Source organism: Podarcis tiliguerta (assembly GCF_965153285.1).
Source record: "Podarcis tiliguerta genome assembly, chromosome: 12".
In the NCBI taxonomy this organism is placed as follows: domain Eukaryota; kingdom Metazoa; phylum Chordata; class Lepidosauria; order Squamata; family Lacertidae; genus Podarcis; species Podarcis tiliguerta.
Genome location: NC_139545.1, coordinates 47,775,183 through 47,801,780, shown reverse-complemented (window position 1 = coordinate 47,801,780; position 26,598 = coordinate 47,775,183). Strand labels below are relative to the sequence as shown.

Below are 26,598 nucleotides of genomic sequence, written 5' to 3'. Positions count from 1 at the left end.
ATTTCCTGCTAAAATTCTGCAATGTCTTAAAGCATGGATGTTCCAGGTTTGTATTGGTGGGTGGCATGGGGTTGGTCCTGTTTTTGTTGCAGTATAGTGCTTGTATGGGGTGGCACTATGGTCTAAACCACAGAGCCTAGGGCTTGCTGATTGGAAGGTCGGCAGTTTGAATCCCACGACGGGGTGAGCTTCCGTTGCTCAGTCCCTGTTCCTGCCCACCTAGCAGTTCGAAAGCACGTCAAAGTGCAAGTAGATAAATAGGTACCACTCTGACGGGAAGGTAAACGGTGTTTCCGTGCGCTGCTCTGGTTCGCCAGAAGCAGCTTAGTCATGCTGGCCACATGACCTGTCTGTGGACAAACGCCAGCTCCCTCGGCCTATAGAGCGAGATGAGCGCTGCAACCCCAGAGTTGTCTGCAACTGGACCTAACGGTCAGGGGTACCTTTACCTTTATAGTGCAAGGTTTCCTATCCAGGTGGCAATAATGCAATACCACTGAGGAACCATCACAAAACTAATAAAGTGGAATGTGTGGACAGCCTAAGTAGTAGAAATCCACTATGAATGCACTTTTGCATCCATGACATTTTGTAGAATATTCCCACAAGGAAACCGTGTCCAGAGGGGCTCTCTCATGCTTTCCCATGCTATATCCATTGTACCCATGTCTCCTATTTAGCAAAACCAGAAACACAAACACAAAAAGCTTCCATGGAGAGGTAGCCTTAGGTCTTGCCTACAGAGCAATGGTGTCGTTTCAGAGGGTTGGTGGTGCCTGTTGGTTTGTTGAGCTGCCGCCAAGACAAACGTAAACCTAGTGTTTGCACCATCCCCGTCCCCCACAAAAGAGGCTCCCCCCAGGCCTTGCTTGGTGGTGCTTGCCTGTCATTCTCAGAGACTGTCCTTTACAAAATTATTTTGTTTGACTCTCACAGGAAAAGATACAACTGTGCAAAAATGAATGCTGTATGTTTGTGAAACTGCAGGAGGAATCACTTTTGAGGGACTTCAAAGGAAGAAGAGCCGGTATTCAGGAAGGAATACTATTTGTGTCACACCAGGAATGTCTTTTTGCTTTCCCAAGATTTGACAGACTACTGACAGGTAAGCACAGAGTCCTGGTGGAAGTGCTAGCTATTCCTAGAACCAGAGTTCCTTCTCCCACTTTCCATATTTTTTGGTATCGCATCCAATTTTAGCTGGGATATTTACTCATCCTGGAAGTGGCGCAAATTAAGGACTCCTGCCGCTCCCCCAGCACACGAACACCATTTCTGGTGGTAATTCCCAGGTGCTTTTTGCATCGCAAATGTTGCACATCGGCCAAGCTCTCTAATTCAGCAGCTTTATGTGGTGAACAAGGAGTGCACAGACTAACCCACATCAAGGGTACAAGAGATACCCAACAATTGTAACACAGTATCTCCCAGTGTGGATTTGCCATCCCTTTTGCAACCAGTCCTTTGATACATTGCATTCTTCTTATGAGGGACACAGGTGGCGCTGTGGGTTAAACCACAGAGCCTAGGACTTGCCGATCAGAAGGTCGGAGGTTCAAATCCCCACGACGGGGTGAGCTCCCATTGCTCGGTCCCTGCTCCTGCCAACCTAGCAGTTGGAAAGCACGTCAAAGTGCAAGTAGATAAATAGGTACTGCTCTGGCGGGAAGGTAAACGGCGTTTCCATGCGCTGCTCTGGTTCGTCAGAAGCAGCTTAGTCATGCTGGCCACATGACCCAGAAGCTGTACGCCGGCTCCATCGGCCAATAAAGCGAGATGAGTGCCGCAACCCCAGAGTCGGCCACGACTGGACCTAATGGTCAGGGGTCCCCTTTACCCTTTTATTCTTCTAATGCCATGTTGGGGCAGCACTGATAGAAACAGACAGCTGAAATGTGTTGTTTATCTAAAATGCTCAACCATTATTTTATAAATAAAACTTCATTCTAGCAGCTGACTAGTACTGGAAAACCAGCATTCTTCAGAATCAGTTACACACACACACACACACACACACACACACGTATGTATGTAGACTCCACCCCAGACCTGACTGGCCTAATTCTGACAGGCTCAGCCTGGCCTTGCCCTATCCAATTCCACCTTCAGCCTGAAGGGAACACTATTTTGGAAATCAAACGTCTGCGCTGTAATAATGTATGAGTGGTCACAGGCACTGCCTTCTAAAACACAAGGGGAGAGAGGCCAGACCTAAAGTGACTTGCACCAAAGTAGAAATCTCTGCAGCTATGGAGTCCAAAACGTGCCGGGCCCTGCCAAGAAAACTCGCAGGCATTATGCAGAAGGAGCCAGCTGGCCACGTATGTGAAAACCAAGCCAGGAAACTTTGTATGGCTTGTGGGTATGAACACAGACAGCTGAAAGGAAGAGGGATGAAAGGTTTGCTGACATTCCACTCAACCTTAACCATCCTTTATTCACCAAAAATAATGGTTAACTGCAGGGGACTTGGCGCATGACCCCATTCATCCGTCCTTCTATACTAGCCGGGGGTGGGTGGAGGGAGAGAGAGATACAATAAAGTGCAGTGCAGTGGACTCTGTCATTTAATGCTATTCTGGATGGATGGAAAAGGGCTTCAGGTGGAAGAACAGAACAGGGTGGAAAAGAGAATACATATCCCATACATATACATACATAAATGCGAATCGTCAACAAAGGGGTTCTTCCACATTCTAAGCCAGGAGGGGACCTTGCAATGTATACTATTAACTGGAAGAGGGCAGATAATGTGCATACTTCAAGACTAATCTGTAACCTGCATTCTTCCCCAGAGCCTCAGATTCCAAACACAGAGTAGACGCGCATTTATTGCTACAATATTCTCATTTGGAATGTCTGGCCATCAAATGTGAATGCCAAAAAACGCCAACAAGAATAAGTATGACCTAGAAAAGTCTTCAGGCGTGGACTCCGAAACTATCACACTTGAGAAAACAGAATGCATCTGCGTCTTTAAAAAAATCCCAACAATAGTCCTTGGGAACTAATTCTCAGCTGCTTCAGGAAGGCAGTTAAAGTGATCCTTCTCTGCACACACCTTTGGCCAGCGCGGAGCATGGCAGAGGCATTTTCCACCACACCTAAAACATAATTTGTGCCAAGGACATTTGATTCCTACAGTCCTTCCCTTTACAGAAAATGTATGTGTTTTCTTCTAGCAGCAGCTATTCAGGTAAACACATTGCTGTGAGGGGAAAATGGCAAAAAAAAAAAAGTCATTTTGCGTTCTGAACACTTCCTGTGGTACATTTCGCTCCTAACCTCTCTGTTGAAAGGACTTTTATTTTCAAAAGCAGGCCTGTGAACCTCTTTTTTTTTTCTCTCTCTCTCTCTCCCCTCCTCACTTTTAGCTAAACCTGATTGAAACAATGACTCAACTTCCTTCCAAAATAAATTCTTTTTTTTGGGGGGCGGACTTGTATTTTTCCACATTCCCCCCCTCTTTGGGGTAATTTAACCTTGTGGAGAAAGAAATACAGCAAACAAATTCTGCACGGACTTATCAGCTATCACTTAAGAGAGACAAAGGGGATTATCACCACAGCTGTCAGGAAAGGCAGCTTTCTTGCACAACATTTACAGGTACCAAAGGTCATGTTCGTATCATAGCCTTTGGGGACCAGGCACATATCTCTGAAGAATTAAGTCCTTTGCTGAAATAAACAGAGTCTAATGATTGATTTAAACATTGAAAACAACTTCATGAAGGAGACAATGAGAGGGAGGGGCAGAGGGAGAGAACACTGGTAAATGGACAAACAAATCGTTTCCTCTCTTTCTTTCTTTTTAAAAATATGCTTTAATTAAAGGATTTCTTAGGGAACAAAAGTACATATGGCGTCACTGTTTTCAAATAATAGAGTCCTTTCACACAGGTTGGTTACATTCAGAGCGAGACATTACTGTTATAGGTAATATGGATGCGCTTGCACAAGAGAAATGGACTATTAGCAGTGCTGTTTTTCTAGACAAAGATGTGCTGGAGCACACCACGAACCTCTCCCTTGTTCTCTTAGAATGGCAATGGCGCCCACCTGAGAGGGGCCAGAGCTGACCGTCAGTGAGCTCTGGCTGGAAAAAAAGTCCTAGTAGCAGACTTGTGAGAATTCTACCATTTGCAAAATTACAAAATTACAAAAACAAACAAACATAAACACCCAACATTTAAGGGGAAATGCCCTAAGGGTAGAAAACCCTCAAAACAGCCCAATGAAGACCAAGTGTAGAACCCACCATCACAAGCAGCATTACTTCTGTACCCTATTCATGGTTGGGGTTGGGGTCTTGAATCCAGGGATCCCTAGTCATAGTCCAAAATTACAACTTCCACATCTTATTTTCCATGGGAGTGAGTTGTGTTCTTAAAAGTACAGTGGTACCTCTGGTTGTGAGCGGGATCTGTTCCAGAGGCACGTTTGCAACATGAAAGGAACTCAACCCACAGCGGCATGTCTGCGCATGCGCGTGTTGCGATTCATTGCTTCTGCACATGCGCGTAGCGTCATTTTGCGCATCTGCGCATGCGAGCGGGGAAACCCGGAAGTCACCCTTTCCGGTACTTCCGGGTCACCGCGGGACGCAACCTGAAAAAACGTAACATGAAGCAAACGTAATATGAGGTATGACTGTATACGGTAACTCACAAAGGTAGATCCTAGTTTCTGCTTATGTTCTGGAGTCTCTTGCGTATGGCCACCTCTGGCTTGTTCACACAATACACTGACCACAGGCGCATGATGTTTGCATGATGAGAACTGCAATGGACTGCAAGTGTAATGGATAATCGTCATGAACCGGAAGGACAATGGGTAGGAGAAAGAGGATCGTGGTGAGGGGTGTGGCTGGGACTGATACACACCAGGGAAAACTGGAAATGGGTGTGGAGAGGTTGGTGTAGGAAGTACTCATGCGGTGACAGAGGATGACAAGGGCCGCTCCAACCACTCAATTCCACCCCACCCACCAGTCAGTGAGCATTCCCCTTGCCCACTGAGCATGCTCAGGCCCTCCCCCAGCTGTTTTGGGTTCTTCCCACCCTTAGGGTTTTTTATGCAGAGCATTGAGTGCTCCTGTTCAGCTCACTTGCATGATATTCCTTTCCCTCCCTCCTTCCTTGAGGACTGCTACTCAAAGAATTGATATTGGCATTAGTAATTTATGCTACAAGATAAAATGTTGGTTTGCCTCATCACTCCCCAAAATGCTGAAGTTTGAAGCGAGCCCTTTGGGAAACTCATGCAATAGAACGTGGGTGGTAGAATTTGAAGTGACAGGGGGATTTCATATTTCCCAGCAGATCCAAATGTTCATTATTCTTAATAAATACCTGGATTCAAATGTGTCTGAATTGAAGTTGTTTTTGTTTGAATGCCTCCTGTGGGGATAAGGGTTTAATAAATTAGGAGAGTTAAGCAACTTCGAGTAACTTACTAGGAAGACAAAATATGCTGTTTGTTCAAATTTGAGTTGAATTAATCTACACTGGTTTTATTTGGTAGCTCATTACAGTCGGATGCTGTCATGTGTGTCTGTTATGTGGGTTTGCTTGGGTTGTATTTTTGGGTTTTTTGCTTTAAATGTGCTTTTAGTTGTGATGAATCAGCAGCTAAAGATGTCTTATCCACTCATTTTATCACTGGAATGATTTAATCTGTTTTTATAATTGTATATTTAATTGTTATAACCCACCTTGGGGCTTTATGGTGAAGGACAGGGTGAGAAATATTCATTTGCATCTTGTAAAAACAATTTTTAAAAATAGAGTTAGATCCCTATATGTCTGCAACCACAATTCTTTTTTAAAAGGAAAACACTTTCTGTCAATTCCGTATCACACCAAATAATTTTAAAAACTGGTACCACTGAACTGCCTTCAAGCATTGCAAGTGGATTTTATCTGAACTTCAAAGTGAAGAATCACTTTCACCACTAGTGGGAAGCACTGGCCAACCCATGTGCGACTTGACCCTGAATGTCAAGCAGCGATGGCCTTTGCTACATCTCCTGTGCTAGGAGACTGAGGACTCGGGAGTGCAATGGGCCCAGGTGCTGAAGCCTGGCAGGCAGGGGTTTTGCTCAGTGGTCTTCAGCGGGTGGGGCCTGGACCTCAGGTGGGCTGCATGACGGCAATGCCTTCACCTTATTTTCTGCCGCAGTTTACAGTTTTTAAGAAAAAGGAAAAACAGAGCAAAAAATAAAAGAGGAGAGAGGGAGAAAGAACCATAATCAACATCAATTATTTCTAAAGAGTTACATTACGAAGGAAAAAAGTTACCGAGAGAGATGTTAGGAGACCCTGCAACTCCCAGCACGTTTAACAAAGTGCAGTTCCTGGGATTCTCTGGGGGGACACTTAAAAGTGGTATGCGTAGTGGAAAATGCGCAAGGAAAAACTGAGGAGGTGTAGGTTTGGCCTTATTCAGCCAGCCCTATCTGTGAGTCCTTACAGGAGCACTCCTGCCCTTGAGGGTGGCCCTACTAGGCCTTGTTTGCCCTGATGAGGAGCCCCAATTGCCACAGGTGGCCCACCTGGTCAAGGCAGGAACAGGTAGTGCAGGGCAATGTGGTCAGGAGGAAGAAGATGATCTGGTGTTGTATGTGGTTAGATGGTTAGATCTGGTGTTGTATGTGGGTCAAGGTCTGGTGGGGGGAATTGTTTCTTTGAAATTGTTCCTTTGGGGTTATTTCTTGGTGGTAGAGGGTTTGGTATTACCGTGTAAGAAGGTTTAAGGAGGTTTCCTGTTTGAGGGGTTTTGTTTTTGTTACTGTTTAAGGAGGTTGTCCTATTCTGTTGAAATAAAAATATATTTCCCCTCGACTACTGAAGATCCTTTTAAGAATCTGCAGAGTTAATTGGCAAAACAGTATGAGATTGCTTTAAAAGATGCTACTTGAGTGATAGGTTGCATAGACTGGCCTTTGTTCTGCCATACGCAGGCTCATCCTGATTCTCTCTTGAGGGAAGAGAGGGACAAGGATAGATCAGCAAAAGGGTGCATGTTCTGAATGCAGGAAGTCCCAGGTTCAGTTCCTGGCTCAGAGAGCAGGTGATGGAAGAGAGATGTGCCTGAGAGCCGCCATCAGTCAGAGGAGACATTTGTGGGTTAGATGGTGTGAGACATCTCCCTATCAGGAATGCTGAATCTGGAGGGGACAATCATAAATGTCACTGTCAGGGAACCGCCATTGGAACTGGAGGCGGAGAGGAGGCTCCAGAGGGATGGCGGAGAGGGTCCCAGCAGGGAGAGAGGTAGCCCATCTGCGGGGGAAGGAAATCAGCGTAACACCAGTGGAGAAGGGGGGCAGGTGGGGGAATCGGAGAGGTGGCTCCAGGACTCTTCGCGGGAAACCAGCGGAGAGGGCACGAGTACTCCGCTGCCCACACCCTCCCTGCGCAGAAGACTTCCGCGCAGACAAAGTGGGAGGAGACTGGGCGTCGAACAGCTTCTATGCTGGAAGAGGTTCAAGAAACGCCCACTGACGGATTCTGCCAGCGACTGAGGCAGCCACGAACTGAAGGCTGTCCAGACAGAAAGGGTTCAACCAGGCAACCTAGCCAGGAGTAACGGCAACTTACGCACAAGCAACCCCTAGAACCATTACAGTCACTTTGGCCGAGGTGATTAGATAGGCAGGAACTAGATTTGTCAAACTGCTGTCTTTCCCTTATATCTCACAGACGTAGGCATTGGGTAACATGAAATGTATTGCTGGAAGATGCTTCCTGTTTTAAAGAAATGTTGTTAGCTCTGTTGCGGAAGCAGCTTAATTCTCAGCTTTCAGTTTCATCATCTCCTACCTGCATGATGCAATCCCACCCAAACACTAGCAACAGAATACTATGCCCAGGGAAAGGTTTCACAACCTTGATGGCAGAAAGTGAGGAGAAATTAAATAACCTTTTAATGAGGGTGAAAGAGGAGGGCGCAAAATATGGTCTGAAGCTCAGCATCAAAAAAACGAAGATCATGGCCACTGGGCCCATCACCTCCTGGCAAATAGAAGGGGAAGAAATGGAGACAGTGAGAGATTTTACTTTCTTGGGCTCCATGATCACTGCAGATGGTGACAGCAGGCACGAAATTAAAAGACGCCTGCTCCTTGGGAGAAAAGCAATGACAAACCTAGACAGCATCTTAAAAAGCAGAGACATCACCTTGCCAACAAAGGTCCGTATAGTTAAAGCTATGGTTTTTCCAGTAGTGATGTATGGAAGTGAGAGCTGGACCATAAAGAAGGCTGATCGCTGAAGAACTGATGCTTTGGAATTATGGTGCCGGAGGAGACTCTTGAGAGTCCCATGGACTGCAAGAAGATCAAACCTACCCATTCTGAAGGAAATCAGCCCTGAGTGCTCACTGGAAGGACAGATCCTGAAGCTGAGGCTCCAATACTTTGGCCACCTCATGAGAAAAGAAGACTCCCTGGAAAAGACCCTGATATTGGGAAAGATGGAGGGCACAAGGAGAAGGGGACGGCAGAGGACGAGATGGTTGGACAGTGTTCTTGAAGCTACCAGCATGAGTTTGACCAAACTGCGGGAGGCAGTGGAAGACAGGAGTGCCTGGTGTGCTCTGGTCCATGGGGTCACAAAGAGTCGGACACGACTAAATGACAACAAAGGGTGGACCCAGCAACATTAGTGGTGATGACCAAAGTAAGTCCATTAATTTCAATAGGCCTACTCTGAGTAGAATTTGGTTGGATGTAATCCAAACTCTCTCCAGCATGTCAGCATTTAGCTATCAAGCTGAGTTCAAGGTGCTGGCCCTGATGTGCAAAGCCCTATGGGGGAAGGATACCCCAAAGAGTACTTCGCCCTATATATGCCCAATCAATCACTGTGCCCTACAGGAGTAGGTCTCTTATCAGGAGGTCTGCCCCATACAATGTTGAAATTGGGCCTTTATTTTATCCGTATATGTTTTATTCTTATAGCACACCCTGGGACCTCACTGTGATGGGCAGGTACAAAATCTAATAAAACAAAACAAACATTTATTTAAAGAGGGCTGGGTGGATTGACAGGTAGGTGGTGGGTCCTGGGCAGAAGAGAAAAAACACAGTCCCGTGTGGCTCTTTTGCACGCTTAATATTGGATTGCAATCTCTTTTGGGGGACACATAATCTGCTAGACATGTGCATACCAGTCACACAAACTTATACCCATATTGGAAGTAAAACAACAAGACCTGCAATAAGTTACCTGACCTAATGCGGAAGGGAGGGGCAGACAGCAAGGCAACTTATTCCTCCCCCACTGATTTATTCTACCTGTGGATTATTTTTCCTCAGGTTTTACTTCCTCCCTCCTCCTCCAGCCAGTTAGTATCAGACCCTTCTTTGGTTAACCAACATGACTCCATGATGGCCACATGTGAGCTTGTGTACACACACACACACACACACACACACACACACCAAACTCCAACAACGCAGACACAGAGTCAGTTGCTACATGTTTAGCTTTTGTCAACCATCCCCTGCCTCCCCAGTTCAGAAAACAATTTATTAAATAGTTTCTGCCCCCTGGCACAACCTCTGGTGATTAGGGAAGGACCATAGCTCAGGGGTAGAGCAGAAGATCCCACACTCAGTCCTCAGCATAGCCAGGTAGGGCTGGGAGAGACTCCCTGTCTGAAACCCACCCACCACTTCTAATAAACAGAACCAGGCCAGGAATGTCACCAAGGAGTCACCAAGAATGTGCCATAGGTCTACAGAGTGCTTATAAGGGCCTGGCTGTTATAATAATAATAATAATAATAATAATAATAATAATAATAATAATAATAATAATTTATTTATACCCCGCCCATCTGGCTGGGCTTCCCCAGCCACTCTGGGCGTCTTCCAAAAAAATATTAAAATACTGTAATACATCAAACATTAAAAGCTTCCCTAAAGAGGGCTGCCTTCAGCTGTCTTCTAAAAGTCTGGTAGTTATTTTTCTCTTTGACATCTGATGGGAGGGCGTTCCACAGGGCGGGTGCCACTACCGAGAAGGCCCTCTGTCTGGTTCCCTGTAACTTGGCTTCTCGCAGTGAGGGAACCGCCAGAAGGCCCTCAGCGCTGGACCTCAGTGTCCGGGTAGAACGATGGGGATGGAGACGCTCCTTCAGATATACTGGGCTGAGGCCATCTTTGTATTCCCATTGAACCAGCAGGGAAATAAAGGAGGAGTCATGCTCCGATGACACTTGGCTGAGTGTTGGGCCTAATGAGCACAGCAGCTCATCCCCAGTAGGTTTTGCCCCATGAATCAGTTGCCAAGAGTGAAAGTCCCCACCTCTCCACAGCCGTCTAAGTCCCCTCCTCTCCAGGGTTTCCCTCAAGCAATCGGAGACTGTGTCTGCCTGAAGCCAACCTCTCCTCCACCTTTTTTCATGCCTCTTCTGGTTCTGGGAGACAAGTGGGGAGGGGAGCTTGTCACATCAGGAGGGGGAGACACTCATGACTCTTCACCAGCCTGACCTCTTGGCCTCCCTCCTCCCCTTCTTCAACTTCTGCCTATGATTCTTGCCTTCTGTCTGCCACAGACCCTCCCAGCTCACTAAGCCCTGTTACCCCTTCAGCTTCTGACAACCCCTCTTCGCAGTCTTTCCCCTCCTTTCTCTCTGACCACTCATTGTCGTCTTACCACCAATCCCCTGCCTCTCAGCCTTCTTCCCTTGGTGGTTCCCCAGCTGGTTTCTCCCACCATTCCTTTGTGTCCAACCAGCCCATGACATCATGGGACACAAAGAGGAGTAAGACTTTGTTGCCTTCGTCTCCTGTCCCTCTGGCAGCTGCTCTCAGCAGCGGAGTCAGGGACATCAAGGCAGGCCTTTGCCTCCTAAGGCAAAATTTGTAGATCTGTATTTCATAAAATTTATATACCACTTGACTGTAAAAAAGGCAAAACAAAACCTCAAGCAGTTTACCAAAAGAATGAAACAATATAACTATTTTATACATTAGAATAATAATTAAAATTAGTGATAAGTGAAAACTGATATTTGGAATTCATTTCTATAAACACTGTAATAGGTTAAATAACAATCTTGTAATATTTATAAGTTAGGTTTTTGTTTTGTATTGTATATGGGTGTCATTTCTTCCCCCCTTTCCATGTCTTATTTTACCCTGTGCACTTACAATTATATACACATTACTTTTTTATCTTTCAATAAAGAATACACACACACACACACACGTAAGCAGTCTCCATGTCTGGTTAGGCTTGTCTCAACAAAAATGTTATGATGTGCCATGCATAATTTTCTTTTGATTTCCTTTGATATTGTTGCTATTCTTACATCTTTCACAAACTGAAATGAACCAGCCATTTGCAACTCATTTTATAAACCGGTCCACTCATTTTATAAACCGGTCCGCTTGCCCACTGGGACAAATTTGGGGCCTTGCTTCCAGTTCTGAACCAACGTTCTTCAAGAGCTGCATGAACTGAAGACATTCATGGTGAGCAGAATAAATTGAACAAATTGCCCAGGGATAAGATCTTAAGACTCTCATGACTGGGGAAAGCTGCCCATGGGAGCTGACTCTGAGTAGAGACTTCTACTCCATCTCATCCCTCCTCCACTCTCTCTCTCAGCGCCTTGTATGGTTCTGATTGTCTATATTAAAAAAGAAAAAAGAAACGGTCTAGCAACGGAACAATACTACCCTCTCAACATTTAAAAGCCCACCTCCAAAAATAAAAGGTCCTGGAAAAAATACCTCAATTTCAAGCTCATAGATTACTTTGGCTCCCAGAGGAAAGAGAAGCAATTTACTGGCTGCTGGTCTTACCAAGGAAAAGGTTAGAAGATTAAGAGACCAACCGCTGTTTGGATAAGTGGTTGGTAATTGCACATGCTGGCAATTATTACGTACCTCCATGTCTCTCTCTCTTACCTTTTTCTTCCCTCTCGTGCCATCAGGGTTGAGCCGAAATGTCCCCGAATTCACAGTCCTCTTTGGACCTATTTTCTTGATGTCGTAGGCCAGCTCATCAGCAAGGGCCTTGCATGCTGGGGTGGGAAACAGAAAAACACATACAAAAAGGACACATCACTACCACTGTGGAAACTGCAGTAGTAAAAATACAGCATGCACATTTTTGCAGAGGAACAGGGTCTATCCAAACAGAAATTTCCTGTTCTTGCTCATCTATCCTGGACAGCTCCTTCTCCTCCTTCTCCTTTAAGCAGTCCCTTCCCTTTGGGACCTGACCTTCTAGCTAGCCTTGTCTCAGGCCTCTCTGATGTTTGTGGACTGCCCTGGACCTTGAGTCCAGCTGTATCTGGACTATATACTCACCTCTGACCCTTCTAACTGGATGGTGGCTTACAACCCGGACCCTGGATGGCTCTAACAGTGACCACCAATTTGCTGCATGTCTGGCACCATGAAAGGAGGGAGGTTGTCAAGTAAACGGCCCTATAATACAAGTGTGATTGGCTGCATTTGCCTTGATAGACCACAAACTGTGTAGCCCTACCCATGCTGTATAGGGAGGATTTTTAAAAATGTTTAATGTTTTTATATATGCTGGAAGCTGCCCAGAGTGGCTGGGGCAACACAGTCAGATGGGTGGGGTGTAAATAATAAAGTTCTTATGGAATACAACATCCCTCTTTTCATCGGAGAAACGTTGGAGGGTATGCTATGTCCTTATGTTTGATACGTTCCTAGAATATCTCCCCAGTTTTGAATGAACTGAATTAGCTACTAAGTCGTTTCCAGGCACAATTGAAGGCTTATTTTATTTATTTTACTTTGCGAACCTCTTAACATGATCTGCCTCCAAGTTCCCCAGTCAGAGGCGCCATCCCAGCAATGACCAGGTGTTGGGGATAAACAATAGTGAACGACCATCTTTCTCTCCCACTTGCCAGCAATATTAAAAATTCACTTTTTAGACACAGAACATATATCCAGAGTTTTCTGAAAATATTATGGGGGTAAGAAATATATCTCTCTCTATGTGTGTGTGTGTTTAAAGACATAAAAAGGAGGAATGAAATTCTCACAAAACAAGATACCTCTGCCAGCTGTGGCTGTATGAGAAATACAATATCGTGGGGGTTGCCAGCAAGCTGCGGACTCACAGGTGTTAAGGATGTTAAGGACTATGGACTCTCTTCATCATTTGTCATCCCCGTTTAAACAAAAGCCTAATGCAGAAGTTAGAATTAAGAAGCGAAAGAAGCACCGCCAGGCATGCAAACCCGGCTTTATGGCCAATTGTGCCCATGAAATAGCACACCGAGGCACCGAATCCAGTGTTTGGATCAGCCAAGACATTTATTTTTACAGCTCCCAGGGCTATGCTGGAAAAGATTCAGCTGCACCCAGAGGAAGGGTGGATAATTCCATTGTGGAATGGGGCACTCAATAATTCCTTTAAATGCATGGTCTTTAACATCCCCTCCCCCGCAACGAATAATCCTTCGAAATTGGGGTCTCTCCCACTCCAAGCCTCAGTACAGAGGTGGTGCATCTTTTCCCAGGCTATTACATCATGTATTTGCATATCATAAAAAAAATTGCCCGTAAGAATGCATTTGGGGGGGGGGAGGAAGGAGAGGGATGAAATATTAAGAGAGTTGTTTACATGGAAAGTGCATTCCAAACTATATGCAGACACACACAGAGAGAATAACACTTTGAGACTATAAAATATTAATCTATAGCTGGGCCTGGGTGTCTCCATAGTACCTCCTCCTGAGAATAATTCTTGGAAAGAAGCTATGAGCATGAGAATAGTCTCATGCGCAGCATCTGAAAGGTCTACGGCACAGATGACGACAGCCATTTCATTCAGGGGCTTGATGGTGCAAATTGAGAGAAGCCAACCTTTTTACCGCTGCTCGGGCCTGTGATGGCAGCACCAGGGGACTTTGTGTGCCGAATGCAGAGGCAGATAAAAAGTCCCACTCACTATTTATTTGTGTTTGTTTGCTTTTAAAAAAGGTATTTACAATTTATTTGCCCTGCCTGCTTCTTCTGGTTTCAGGGCCAAAGAAGACAGGACAGGGGCCAGCTGGGATTCTGTCTTCCATGGCTTGTGAAGTTTATTTCTAAAGGCAAAGCAGTTGGGGGAAGCAAGTAACTTCAGGGAAGTAGCACAGCAGAAGTGGTTTTTAATCCACTAGCACCCAAAGGTGCTGTTTGTCCCATGGAGGTGATGGTCAATCAGGGATGGTTGGATCTATCGATTTCTGGTTTTTCTCATTTTTCCAGCCTTCAGTTTTTTTCTCCACATTTCCACATCACATCACATCACATCACTTTTTTATTTTATTTTTTAAAACACCTCATGAAAATCAACATTTCAAAAATAATTGTAATAGAGAGACTTTGGGTAATAGGTAATATTATGTGGTAGAAAAGGTGTCAGGGAACTGCCATCGGAGCGGGAGGCGGAGAGGAGGCTCCCGGACGATGGTGGAGAGGGTCCAAGTAGGAGGAGGGATAGCCCATCCGCTGGGGAAGGTAATCAGCGTAACACCAGTGGGAAAGGGGAGGAGATGGAGGAATCGGAGAGGTGGCTCCAGGACTCTTCGCAGGAGACCAGCGGAGAGGGCACGAGTACTCCGTTGCCCACACCCACCTTGCGCAGAAAACTTTCGCGCAGGCAACAGGGGAGGAGACTGGGCGTCAAACAGCTTCTATGCTGGAAGCGGTTTAAGAAACGCCCACTGACGGATTCTGCCAGCGACTGAGGCAGCCACGGATCTTGAGGCTGTCCTGACAGAAAGGGTTCAACCATGCAACCTAGCCAGGAGTAAAGGCAACTTACGCACGAGCAATCCCTAGAACCATTACAAAAGGTTTGAGTAAAAATGCTGTGGTGGTGAGGGTGGGAGTCAACTTATGAAACAATGTACTTTATTTGAAGGTTATTGTGAAAATGTTTGGAAAAAGTAATAAAAACTTACATATATGCAAAAGAAAGAAAGAAAACCAGCATTTCTGTGCAAATTTCTCCCAGTATACACATTTTTAATGCAACTGTGCCTCCTACAAACATTTTCACAAAGCAATTTCACGTAACATAACACATTTCTGTACGCAATTTTCAGGAATATATGAATTCATATGTGGACGCTACCCAAGCGTACGCATTTTTGTACAAGTTTCTTGGTTGCGAAACTGCATTGCAAGATTAGGAAAAGCGTGAATTTCTCCTGGCTGCTTCCTCCTTGTTCTCCTCAGCTCAGAACTTTCAGACCTGATCTCCCCACCACACAGAACGAGGCAGTAGAATGGAATGGCCGAAATCCCAGCTTGTACCACTTTAGACTAGGCTGTACCGCTTTGTGTCTTTGAATGGCTCCCCATGTGAAAAAGAAATTCCTGCAGGTTGCAAACTAGCCTTTTGCAGAGGAAGGTTTGGTGTAGCCTCTTGCATGATGTGCTAGTGGTGGCTTGAAACTTGGAGCCCCGGTGTGTGTCAAAGATCATAGAATCATAGAATCATAGAATCATAGAATCATAGAGTTGGAAGAGACCACAAGGGTCATCGAGTCCAACCCCCTGCCAAGCAGGAAACACCATCAGAGCACTCCTGACATATGGTTGTCAAGCCTCTGCTTAAAGACCTCCAAAGAAGGAGACTCCACCACACTCCTTGGCAGCAAATTCCACTGTCGAACAGCTCTTACTGTCAGGAAGTTCTTCCTAATGTTTAGGTGGAATCTTCTTTCTTGTAGTTTGTATCCATTGCTCCGTGTCCGCTTCTCTGGAGCAGCAGAAAACAACCTTTCTCCCTCCTCTATGTGACATCCTTTTATATATTTGAACATGGCTATCATATCACCCCTTAACCTCCTCTTCTCCAGGCTAAACATGCCCAGCTCCCTTAGCCGATCCTCATAAGGCATTGTTTCCAGGCCTTTGACCATTTTGGTTGCCCTCCTCTGTACACGTTCTAGTTTGTCAGTGTCCTTCTTGAACTGTGGTGCCCAGAACTGGACACAGTACTCCAGGTGAGGTCTGACCAGAGCAGAATACAGTGGCACTATAACTTCCCTTGATCTAGATGCTATACTCCTATTGATGCAGCCCAGAATTGCATTGGCTTTTTTAGCTGCCGCGTCACACTGTTGGCTCATGTTAAGTTTGTGGTCAACCAAGACTCCTAGATCCTTTTCACATGTACTGCTCTCAAGCCAGGTGTCACCCATCTTGTATTTGTGCCTCTCATTTTTTTTGCCCAAGTGCAATACTTTACATTTCTCCCTGTTAAAATTCATCTTGTTTGTTTTGGCCCAGTTCTCTAATCTGTCAAGGTCGTTTTGAAGTGTGATCCTGTCTTCTGGGGTGTTAGCCACCCCTCCCAGTTTGGTGTCATCTGCAAATTTGATCAGGATGCCCTTGAGTCCATCATCCAAGTCGTTGATAAAGATGTTGAATAAGACCGGGCCCAAGACAGAACCCTGTGGCACCCCACTAGTCACTCTTCTCCAGGATGAAGAGGAACCATTGATGAGCACCCTTTGATCAAGCTTGCAGTGGGACCTGACCCTTGGGAAAGCCAGCCTGCACACCACCCCCACCTCTGGCCAGAGGAGGGAACTACATGCTGACCAACTGGACCAGCACATTAGCCCTTCCCCCCCACAACAGTAGTGACGCAAGTGGAACAGGTTAGTGGTAGAGCATCTGCTTTGCATGCAAATGTTTCCGGGTTCAATCCTGGCATCTCCAGGCTGGGAAAGATCCTGGAGAGTCACAGCCAGTCAATGTAGACCAGGGATGGAGTACCTATGGCCCTTCAAATGCTGCTGGACTCCAGGTCCCATCACTGCTGGGCAGCAGGGCCAATGCTCTGGGAGGATGGGAATTGTAGACTGAAATTGAATTGAAATACTTTATTGTCACTTGTACAACTTGTATACAGTGAGATTACACGAGCACCCCACCCCCAGCTCTCTTAGTCTTAATTCCCCTCATTTACTGGCACCCACCCACCAAACCCAAAAGTCAGTTGCCCTGTTGTTATCTTTTCATTCAGCAGCCCAACAGCCCACGGACAGAGGCTGTTCTTTACTCTGTTGGTGCGACTAATCATGCTTCTATATCTTCTGCCTGAGGGCAGGAGATCAAGAAAGTGCCGGCCAGGGTGTGAATAATCCCTGAGAATTTTCCTCACTCTCCTGAGGCAACGTTCTTCTGCAATGTCATCTAGCGGATTCATGGGACAGCCCATAATATCTTGTGCTGTATTCACCACCCTCTGTAGGCACTTCCTAGCAGTTGATGTCAAACCAGCGTACCACACCATGATGCAGTATGAAAAGACACAGGCTCCCTGTCCCCCCCCCCCCCGATATAGACAACAGGACCCTTGATGGACCAATGGTCTGACTCAGTACAAGTTACACATCACACAGCTTCCTACAGGCCACTCCACGAGCCAATCAAAAACTAGATTGCCACCAGCCTTTTCTTTTCTTTTTCCACCAACACTGCCTCTGTGGTTCTTGACTGCTGTTTGGTCTGCAGACATGGGCTGACCATGCTGATATCTCCGCAGCATGGAATACTTCAGCTGCTGATTGCTGCAGATTGTTGGCGTATCGATCTGTCTCAAGAGACAGCGCCTCTGGGGGTGAAGTCAAACCTCTGTGTTGGCAGCACCGATGTGACCTCCCTGGGGCACAAGCCTTGGCAATGTGTCTGGAGGTTCTGGGCTGCCCAGATGACAAGACCCCTCTCTCAGCCTTTCTGATGTGGTCCAAAGGAGAGCAGAGCAATATGTCTGGCACCACCAGTTGCCAGAAGGAGGCGGGCAGACATCCCTAGCCCTAACCTGGAGATGTCAGGGATAGAACCCAGGACCTTCTGCATGCAAAGCAGATGCTCTGCTGTTGAACTGCTCAGCAAAACTGAACCCAAGACCCTTGGGATGCAGGTTTAAGATGCAGCCAGCTAGGCTCTCCTCAAGCAGCTCTCCCTAACCTGATCCTTGGCCAATGTTGTTGGGCGACAGCTCCCATTGTCTCTGACCATTGGCCACATTAGTTGGGGCTGATAGATGTTGTTGTTTAGTCGTTTAGTCGTGTCCGACTCTTTCTGACCCCCTGGACCAGAGCACGCCAGGCACTCCTGTCTTCCACTGCCTCCCGCAGTTTGGTCAAACTCATGCTGGTAGTTCCGATAACACTGTCCAACCATCTCGTCCTCTGTTGTCCCCTTCTCCTTGTGCCCTCCATCTTTCCCAACATCAGGGTCTTTTCCAGGGAGTCTTCTCTTCTCATGAGGTGGCCAAAGTACTGGAGCCTCAGCTTCACGATCTGTCCTTCCAGTGAGCACTCAGGGCTGATTTCCTTCAGAATGGATAGGTTTGATCTTCTTGCAGTCCATGGGACTCTCAAGAGTCTCTTCCAGCACCATAATTCAAAAGCATCAATTCTTTGGCGATCAGCCTTCTTTATGGTCCAGCTCTCACTTCCATACATCACTATGTTGACCATTGACTACATTAGTTGGGGCTGATGGACACTGCAGTCTAAAACATCTGGTGGGCATCAGGTTGGGGAAAGTTGTCCTAAAAGCCTAGTGAAACACTTCAGCATCTTTGCAAATATACAGCACCTAAAGCAAATATATTCAACTGAGCCGTTCTACCTTGTGGTGAAGGGAGAGGTTCTATGGGGAGAGGGGCAGTCCTTTCCTGGAGGGGAGAGGAGGATTTTGTTTCCTGTCTAGTTAGAGATTTGGCACCTTTCAAAGGGGAATACCATCTGTTCCAATACAAACACCCTTTTCCCCCTTCACAGAAGAAACTGATTTCCCAATAAAGTGTCAAAAGATAACAAAGTCTGTTCCAACTAAGCTCATCTGTTTAGTGCCTGGGGGAGCCCTTGGCTGATAAGGCATTGGCTGTTCCTGCAAGGAGGGGGCCCTGTTTAGTCAGCTATTCACAATTTGCTACTAGTCAGAGCTGCTATTGGCTGTCTGGCTCTCATTTATACAGAAATGCTATAGGAGTTAAAAACAAAAGTGGTTTACAAATGCCTGGCTTTTTTTTTGTACCCTGGAAGTTATACCTATTTTATCCCACAAGCTTGGAAGTCTAGGATATGGAAGCTGCAGTCCTCCACATGCTGTTGGACTCCAACTCCCATCAGCCCCAGCCAGCATGGCCAAGACTCAAGGACGGTGGATGATGGGAGTTGTAGTCCAACAACATCTGGGCAGCTGCAGGTTCTCCACCTTGATACAAGCTCTGTATCTTCTTTTAAAAAGGGTGAACTCCTCACATACATAGCTGCTGCCAGACAAGGTAACTCTATCCTAAAAGCTGTCTATCAAGAGCTCCACACAAATCTCAAGAAAACTTCTTAGCTGCTGCCAAGAAAAATGGCTCCTCCTCCTCCTCCTTTGCAGCTCTCCAGCGATGAAACAGCTTGCTAGGTTCATGCTTTCAAGATGTATTAGCTGTTCTAATGAACTCGGGGAACTCTGTGTATTTTTGTCTTAAAATGCGCACACATTCTTGCAGCTAGGAGCCGCAGGATAACCATATGGCTAAAACATTTCTGACAAATTAAGATCAAGTTTCTGTTCAGTCAGGATTTATTTATACTTGATGTTAATTAGGATATGGACTGCTGCTGCGGGTGGTGGAACTACCAAGAGATCGTCTCCTGCCAACCTTAATATCCAAGAGGGTCTGCAGGGAAGGAGATGGCTTCGTTCAGATATTACAGCCTTGCACCAACATGAAGAAGAGCATAAGAAGAGTTTGCTGGATCAGGCCAATGGGCCGCCTGAACCAGCATCCTGTTCCCTCCACATCCTTGTGGGAAACCTGCAAGCACTGGTCAATTCAGAGGCATTACTTCCTCTGACCGCTGAGGCAGAGCCGAGCCATCATTGGCAGCGACAACTGACAGCCTTATCCTCCATAGATTTGTTCAGTCCTCTTTTAAAGCCGTCCAAGTTGGTCGCCCTCAGTGCCTCCAGTGGCAGTGAGTTCCATAGTTTAACTAAGTGCTACTTTCTTTAATGATGTTCAGTTGCTCCAGCGGCCCTCTAAACACCACCTTAAAGATTGCTTCTCCTTCCTCTCCTGCTGGAAGGAATGCAGGGCAAGCTGACCGTGGGTGACCAGAATAAAAGAGCTGGGCACTGCGTTGCTCAGTAGCCGTGGAGGTTGGGCTGTTATCGAGTGAATGGGACTGTGCCCAGCCGACATCAGTCTGTCCCCAGGCAGCCAACATCCCGCCTTCCTAGTGATACCTGGTCCAGAGGGTGGTCCTGGCTGTCAGCATCCTCTGTCTTATTTCTTGGTGTTGCCCTTCTGGAACTCAGCAGGAAAGAAGATGGGGTCAAGACTCTTAATCTCAGGGTTTGGGGTTCAAGCCCTGCATTGGGCAAAAAGATATCTGTATTTCACGGAGTTTAGACTCGATGGTCCTTGTGCTCCATTCCAACCCTGGAATTCTGTGATTCTGTGACTTCCAGTCCTCCTCCTCCACAGTGGACCTTTCCACCCAAGGAGACCCCTGGCAATAGGGTCAGAAGGCCACTCCTGCAGAACTCTGTGCTTCCCATTGGGTCTGCTGCCACTGTTGCCTTTGAGGCCTGGGTGGTGAAGGGGAAGAGTTGGGAATCAAGGCTGTGCTCAGATGAGTCACTGCGGTGTTCAGACATACCATCCATGCGCAGAGGCACTCCGGGCTACCTTGAGATGTTGGTTGGTTCTTGGAGATCAGCCTTTGTCAACCATATAGGAGCAAACGCCTAGGGGCCGAGGGGTCTTCACTCCAATAATAAAATACCTGAGGGGGATGTGCCCCTCCAATGTTGATGGGCATTGCTATTCAAATGGTATATGAGCACCACATCATGATCAATTATGCAGGTGGGGCTTACTTGGGCCCCCAAATATTTTAGTCAAGTTGGCACTCCTAGTCAACCTAGTGCCATCTGAACATTTTGGACTACAGCTCCCATCAGCCCCAGCCAGCACGGGATGGGAACTGTAGTTCTTGGAGGGTACCAAGCTAGAGAAAGCTGTTCTGGGTCCTCCAGTTGTGTCAAATGTCTCTGTGCGACCACATATCACTGCCTCCAAAGAAAACTGCCCAGGGTCTGAGATGGGCAGGATCCTGGCACAGACTGGGAACCATCGGTGGTGCTTGATGCAGAACTGGGACTGTGTTTCTGGTACTCCCTTGCACCAACAGCAGAGGGCGCTCTGCATGTTTCTTTTGCCCCACTGCCTCAGTGCCCCCAGAAGACAGATGAGGCCCATTCCGTCTGAACGCTTGTTCCAGTCCTCCTCTAAAATTAATTAAGTCCGGAGATCAGGCGGCCGGGAAGGGCTGATGAAGCTGTGAAATTTTCAGTTGAAACCATCTTTCAACTCCTGCCAATGCCTTGTGTGGGAGCTGGAAATGATTTAGAAAGGTTGAGAGGAGGCCAAACAGCCAGTAATTGAATAATCCAGCCCAGATAGGAAACCAAAGCAGAAGCAAAGGGGGCTTTTGCATCCTGACAAGTTAGCACTGGTTCAGGAGCCTGGAAATAAATACTAAAATAACAGGGTTATTCCTCAAGACAGAATGAGCACGTCTCTCAGTTGTCATCCTGAATGGAAGATAATTGCCTCGATGCCTGACTCACTCCCAGGACCAAATATGCAGCCGTGTAACCTGCTGTCACACATTTCTTCACTGGCCGGCAATTCCTTTGATAAATAAAGCAGTTGCCTTGAATTTGCCAAAGCAAATATCCACACAAAGGCATCATATTGCAAATGCAAATTCTGGAGGTACCCGGTGATGCAGCACAGAGGGACACGGAGCGGGGGTTGCGGGGAAGAGAGCTCCAAGACTTTTGCTCCAGAAACCCACAACCAGGAAGCTGAGAACAAACCTTAGCTGCACATTGCGTTTTGTTGGCAGTGAAAACCCCACAATCCATTTTTCGGGCATAATGCTGTCAGGATTCGGTGTTTTCTTCCCTCTAGACTGGAAAGATGCAATCACAACTGTTAAGTTGTGGGTGAACATATCAGACGACACAGCGATTCTTCAGACAGCTCTTGTTTATTCACAGGTCAGAACAGAACTGAGCTGAAGGGTTCAGCCAGCCTGCTTATATAGAGCTCAACTACAACGCAACAGAAACAACTTTCTGTAACTATCCAATCACTGAATGTCACTTTCAATTCCTTATTTGCATATGCGGACCTGAGTGAAAACTATCTACAATATCCCCCCGCTGGCCCAGGGTGAGAACTTCAGTACATAACAACAACAAACCATTACCTGTGATTTACTGCAGGGCTGAGGCACAGACAGGTGAGGCTCTTTTGGCTGGTGGGCGTGGTCACATGCTACAAGTCACACGGTTCAAGTCCCCACTTGAGTCTTCCTTTGCAGCCCTCCAGTGGCAGACGTGGGGCTTTCAAATATCAGTGGCCCCCTGTGTGACACCAAAATCCAGCAACTTCCCTCCTCTCGCCTTCTTTTCTGCATTATTGTTGAGGTGCCCTCTCAGCTCAGCTCCCCTAAATCCGCCGCTGAGCCTGGTTTACATTCCAGCTACCGTGCCAATGATTCCTGCCCTACCTTTGACAGGGATCAGCTCTGCTTGGGCACTTCAGTCAGGCTTGCGATCAGCAGGGATTGGGACCACTCAGCTCCGATCAGGAACTTCCAAGCAGAACCATTATAATTTTTAATAATAAAAAAAATATTATTTATATGCCGCCCATCTTGACTGGGTTGCCCCAGCCATTCTGGGCAGTTCCCAGCAAAACATTAAAAACACAAAATTCCCAGCAGGCTCACATTTGCCACCAGATTCATTATTTTATTCATTAAATTTGTATACCGCCTTTCGTATGAAGATCACAGGGCAGTTCACAACATTTAAAGGGCAGCAGCCACAAAACCCACTTGTGGAAGAACAATCAGGAACACCATGGTTCCCCTGCAGCCACAGCTTTACCTGCCCCACACTTGACATCAGGTGGGGGCAGGGGTGCCAACTTGAATAAAATATGGGGGGGGGGAGTGGCGTAGCGTGGGTTGTCAGCACCCGGGGCAAGGCAAGTAATTTGCACCCCCTAACCCGTGGATTTGTGCCCCCTAACCCTAACCCCCAGATGTTGCGCCCGGTGCGGCCGGCCCCCCTGCACCCCCCACGCTACGCCACTTGGGGGGGGTCTGGTAAGCCCTACCCCACATAATCTATCACAAACCATTTGAACGGCAATGCCCATTTATTTTTTGGTGTGGCGGCTCCTCAGATATTTTATTGGGGGGTGGGCGGGGCGAAGGGACCTCAGCTCCTAGGAATTGGCTCCTATGGGTGGGTGGCTGTGACTGTGGTGGGGTTGGGGGTTGGGAATGGCCTGGCAGACCAAATTTGGCCACAAGCTGGCGGCTCCCTTCTGTGAAGTGTGAACAAGGCCAGGAAGCCTTGAGAAGGTTTTGAACCTTAAATCTCCCTAGGCCAGGCCTGATACTTTAGCCGCTACCCCACAAGCTACTTTTAATATCCACCTTTCCCCACCTTTTACTATTAGAATCGTAATTAGGTAGCTGAGGTGGGTGTTAAGTTGTGGGTGAACATATCAGACAGCACAGTGATTCTTCAGACAGTTCTTGTTTATTCACAGGCCAGAACAGAACTGAACTGAAGGGTTCAGCCAACCTGCTTATATAGAGCTCAACTACAAAGCAACAGTAACAACTTTCTGTAACTATCCAATCACTGAACGTCACTTTCAATTCCTTATTTGCATATGCAGACCTGAGTGAAAACTATTTACAGTATCCCCCTGCTGGCCCAGGGTGAGAACTTCAGTACATAACAGTGGGTTTGTTTCTTTTTTTTAAAGGAAGGTCACATTCTTCAGTACTTTTCAGGCTCTGCAGAACTCTGTGATTCCAAAATGGCAACCTGATGGTCCAAAATATGAAACTCGGGACCAGCGGCAACACAGTACAGACGTTCACACATACACTGCAGATCCTCAGCCCCGAAATAACATATTTTACAGATAGATTATACCCGATTTACAGTGCAATCCAAGACACAGTTCAGTTGGTGGGTGTATGACTGCATCCCAAAGCAGTGTTTCTCATCACCTGCAACCAAATTCTATCCCTTTATCACAGATGCTGGTTGCCCACCTTAATATTTGAGAGAGGCTATTAATTTTACCTTTCTCGTTCTTTCCTAGACTGGATTCAGCCACTCCTGTCTGGAAAGCCTAACAACTGCCTTCCAATGTGCAGCATCCCCAAGGGGAAGCTTGACTGTCATTACGGATATTTCCCTGCAATGTTGCAGTCTGCAGACAGAGCTGGGCACCTTCTAGGGAGCCCTTGCAGACTCTGCAACTGGCTACCATCCCCTTGCATGAACTGAAAGTGAATACGCAGAACTGGCTGCAACCTGGAGACCTTCCACTCCAGATAAACGCAGGTGCCTTGGCAAAGGAATCGGCTGGAGAGGGTGCCTTGAGGGGCATTTTGGCTCCTCTGCTTCACGGCACACTGCTCTACCCTGTGTGTTCCTTGGCTGGTCTTTTTTTTTTTTTTTAATAGTTTTTACTGGTTTTTCAATATATACATCCTTTATGAAATATCTCTCTAACAATTTTCCATTTTTTCCTGCCCCCCTCCCCTGGACTTCCCTCATACTTCCACTTTGTTTTACTTTCAATTTATTCATCTTGCATATTATTTCCCCAATTAATTCCTAATACATTTACATCTATTATTATTATATTATTATTTACATTTGTGAATGTTTACTCAAACCCTGCCAGTGTGGTGTAGTGATTAAGAGCGGTAGACTCGTAATCTGGGGAACCGGGTTTGATTCCCCGCTCCTCCACATGCAGCTGCTGGGTGACCTTGGGCCAGTCACACTTCTTGAAGTCTCTCAGCCCCACTCACCTCACAGAGTGTTTGTTGTGGGGGAGGAAGGGAAAGGAGAATGTTAGCCGCTTTGAGACTCCTTTGGGTAGTGATAAAGCGGAATATCAAATCCAAACTCTTCTTCTTCTTCAATGAGTCCAGCTCTTCATGTTGTCTCTTCATATACATTTTAAATGGTTCCCATTTTCTTTTAAAGTCTTTGTTGTCCCTTTCATGTAATCTATCTGTTATTTTTGCTAATTCTGCATATTCCATGAGTTTCTCTTGCCATTGTTCTTTCATTGGGGTTCCTTCTGTCTTCCAAGCTTGTGCTGGTATAATTCTTGCCACTGTTGTTGCATACATAAATAATTTCCAGTTGTCTTTTCTTATTTCTTGATCTAAAATCCCTAGGAGGAATGCTTCTGGTTCCTTAACGTAAGTCTTTTCAAACTTTTTTTTCCAATTCATTATATATCATTTCCCAATAATTTCTGACCTTTTTTAATTCCCACCACATATGATAAAATGTACCATCTTTTTCTTTACATCTCCAACAAGTTTTTGATCCTGTCTTATACATTTTAGCCACTTCCACTGGTGTAATGTACCATCTATACATCATTTTCATATAATTCTCTTTCAATAAAATACAGTCTGTAAATTTTAAATTTGCTTTCCACATCCTTTCCCAATCTTCAAATTGTATATCATGACCTAAATCTTCAGCCCACTTCCTTGGCTGGTCTTAAGCACTTTTGTTGCTGCTCAGCACTGAATGCTCCTTTCGATGGAACATTTTTAGTCTAAGGAAAAAGCTGGATCAATTCTATGCCGTGGCATTTGTCAATAAATCAGTGGGATGCCCACCTTCATTAGGCAGCCTTGCTGGCTGACATCTGACACGCAAAGCAGGGCTGTTAACAATAAGATTACACAGAACCAGAGCCCTCTTGTTGAGCACAAGGCGGAAATCTGGCTAGTCTGGATTCTGTAAAGGCCTTAGCAACCATAGCCAATCCCAAGTCATCCGAAAGGCCAATGAGTTAAAACAACTTGGGTCTCGTGCAAATTAACCATTATGCTATGGAGAAGGCATCCAATCCTGCAATGAGAGGATGTGGCTATGGGGTAAAATAGCAGTGGGGACCCTCTGTCCCATGGGGGCCTAACTAGGCTTAGTAGGGGTCCCAGAGGAGGACAACCAAAATGGTCAAAGGCCTGGAAACGATGCCTTATGAGGAACGGCTAAGGGAGCTGGGCATGTTTAGCCTGGAGAAGAGGAGGTTAAGGGGTGATATGATAGCCATGTTCAAATATATAAAAGGATGTCACATAGAGGAGGAAGAAAGGTTGTTTTCTGCTGCTCCAGAGAAGCGGACACGGAACAATGGATCCAAACTACAAGCAAGAAGATTCCACCTAAACATTAGGAAGAACTTCCTGACAGTAAGAGCTGTTTGACAGTGGAATTTGCTGCCAAGGAGTGTGGTGGAGTCTCCTTCTTTGGAGGTCTTTAAGCAGAGGCTTGACAACCATATGTCAGGAGTGCTCTGATGGTGGTTCCTGCTTGGCAGGGGGTTGGACTCGATGGCCCTTGTGGTCTCTTCCAACTCTATGATTCTATGATTCTATGATTCTAATTTGGCCCATATGCCCGTTTCCCCCAAAGTCCACCTGACTTTCCCCTGAC

The 26,598-nt window shown here is 46.3% G+C and overlaps 1 protein-coding gene across 1 annotated transcript in view; it reads right to left on the bottom strand.

Annotated features, from left to right (window-relative positions):
• CNPY1 (canopy FGF signaling regulator 1) overlaps positions 1-26,598 on the bottom strand; it is a 59,129-nt gene that overhangs the window by 22,028 nt on the left and 10,503 nt on the right. Inside the window, exon 3 of the mRNA XM_083406817.1 lies at positions 11,923-12,038. Within this exon, the coding sequence (XP_083262943.1) occupies positions 11,923-12,038 (116 nt within the window). The remainder of the gene's footprint in view (positions 1-11,922; positions 12,039-26,598) is intronic.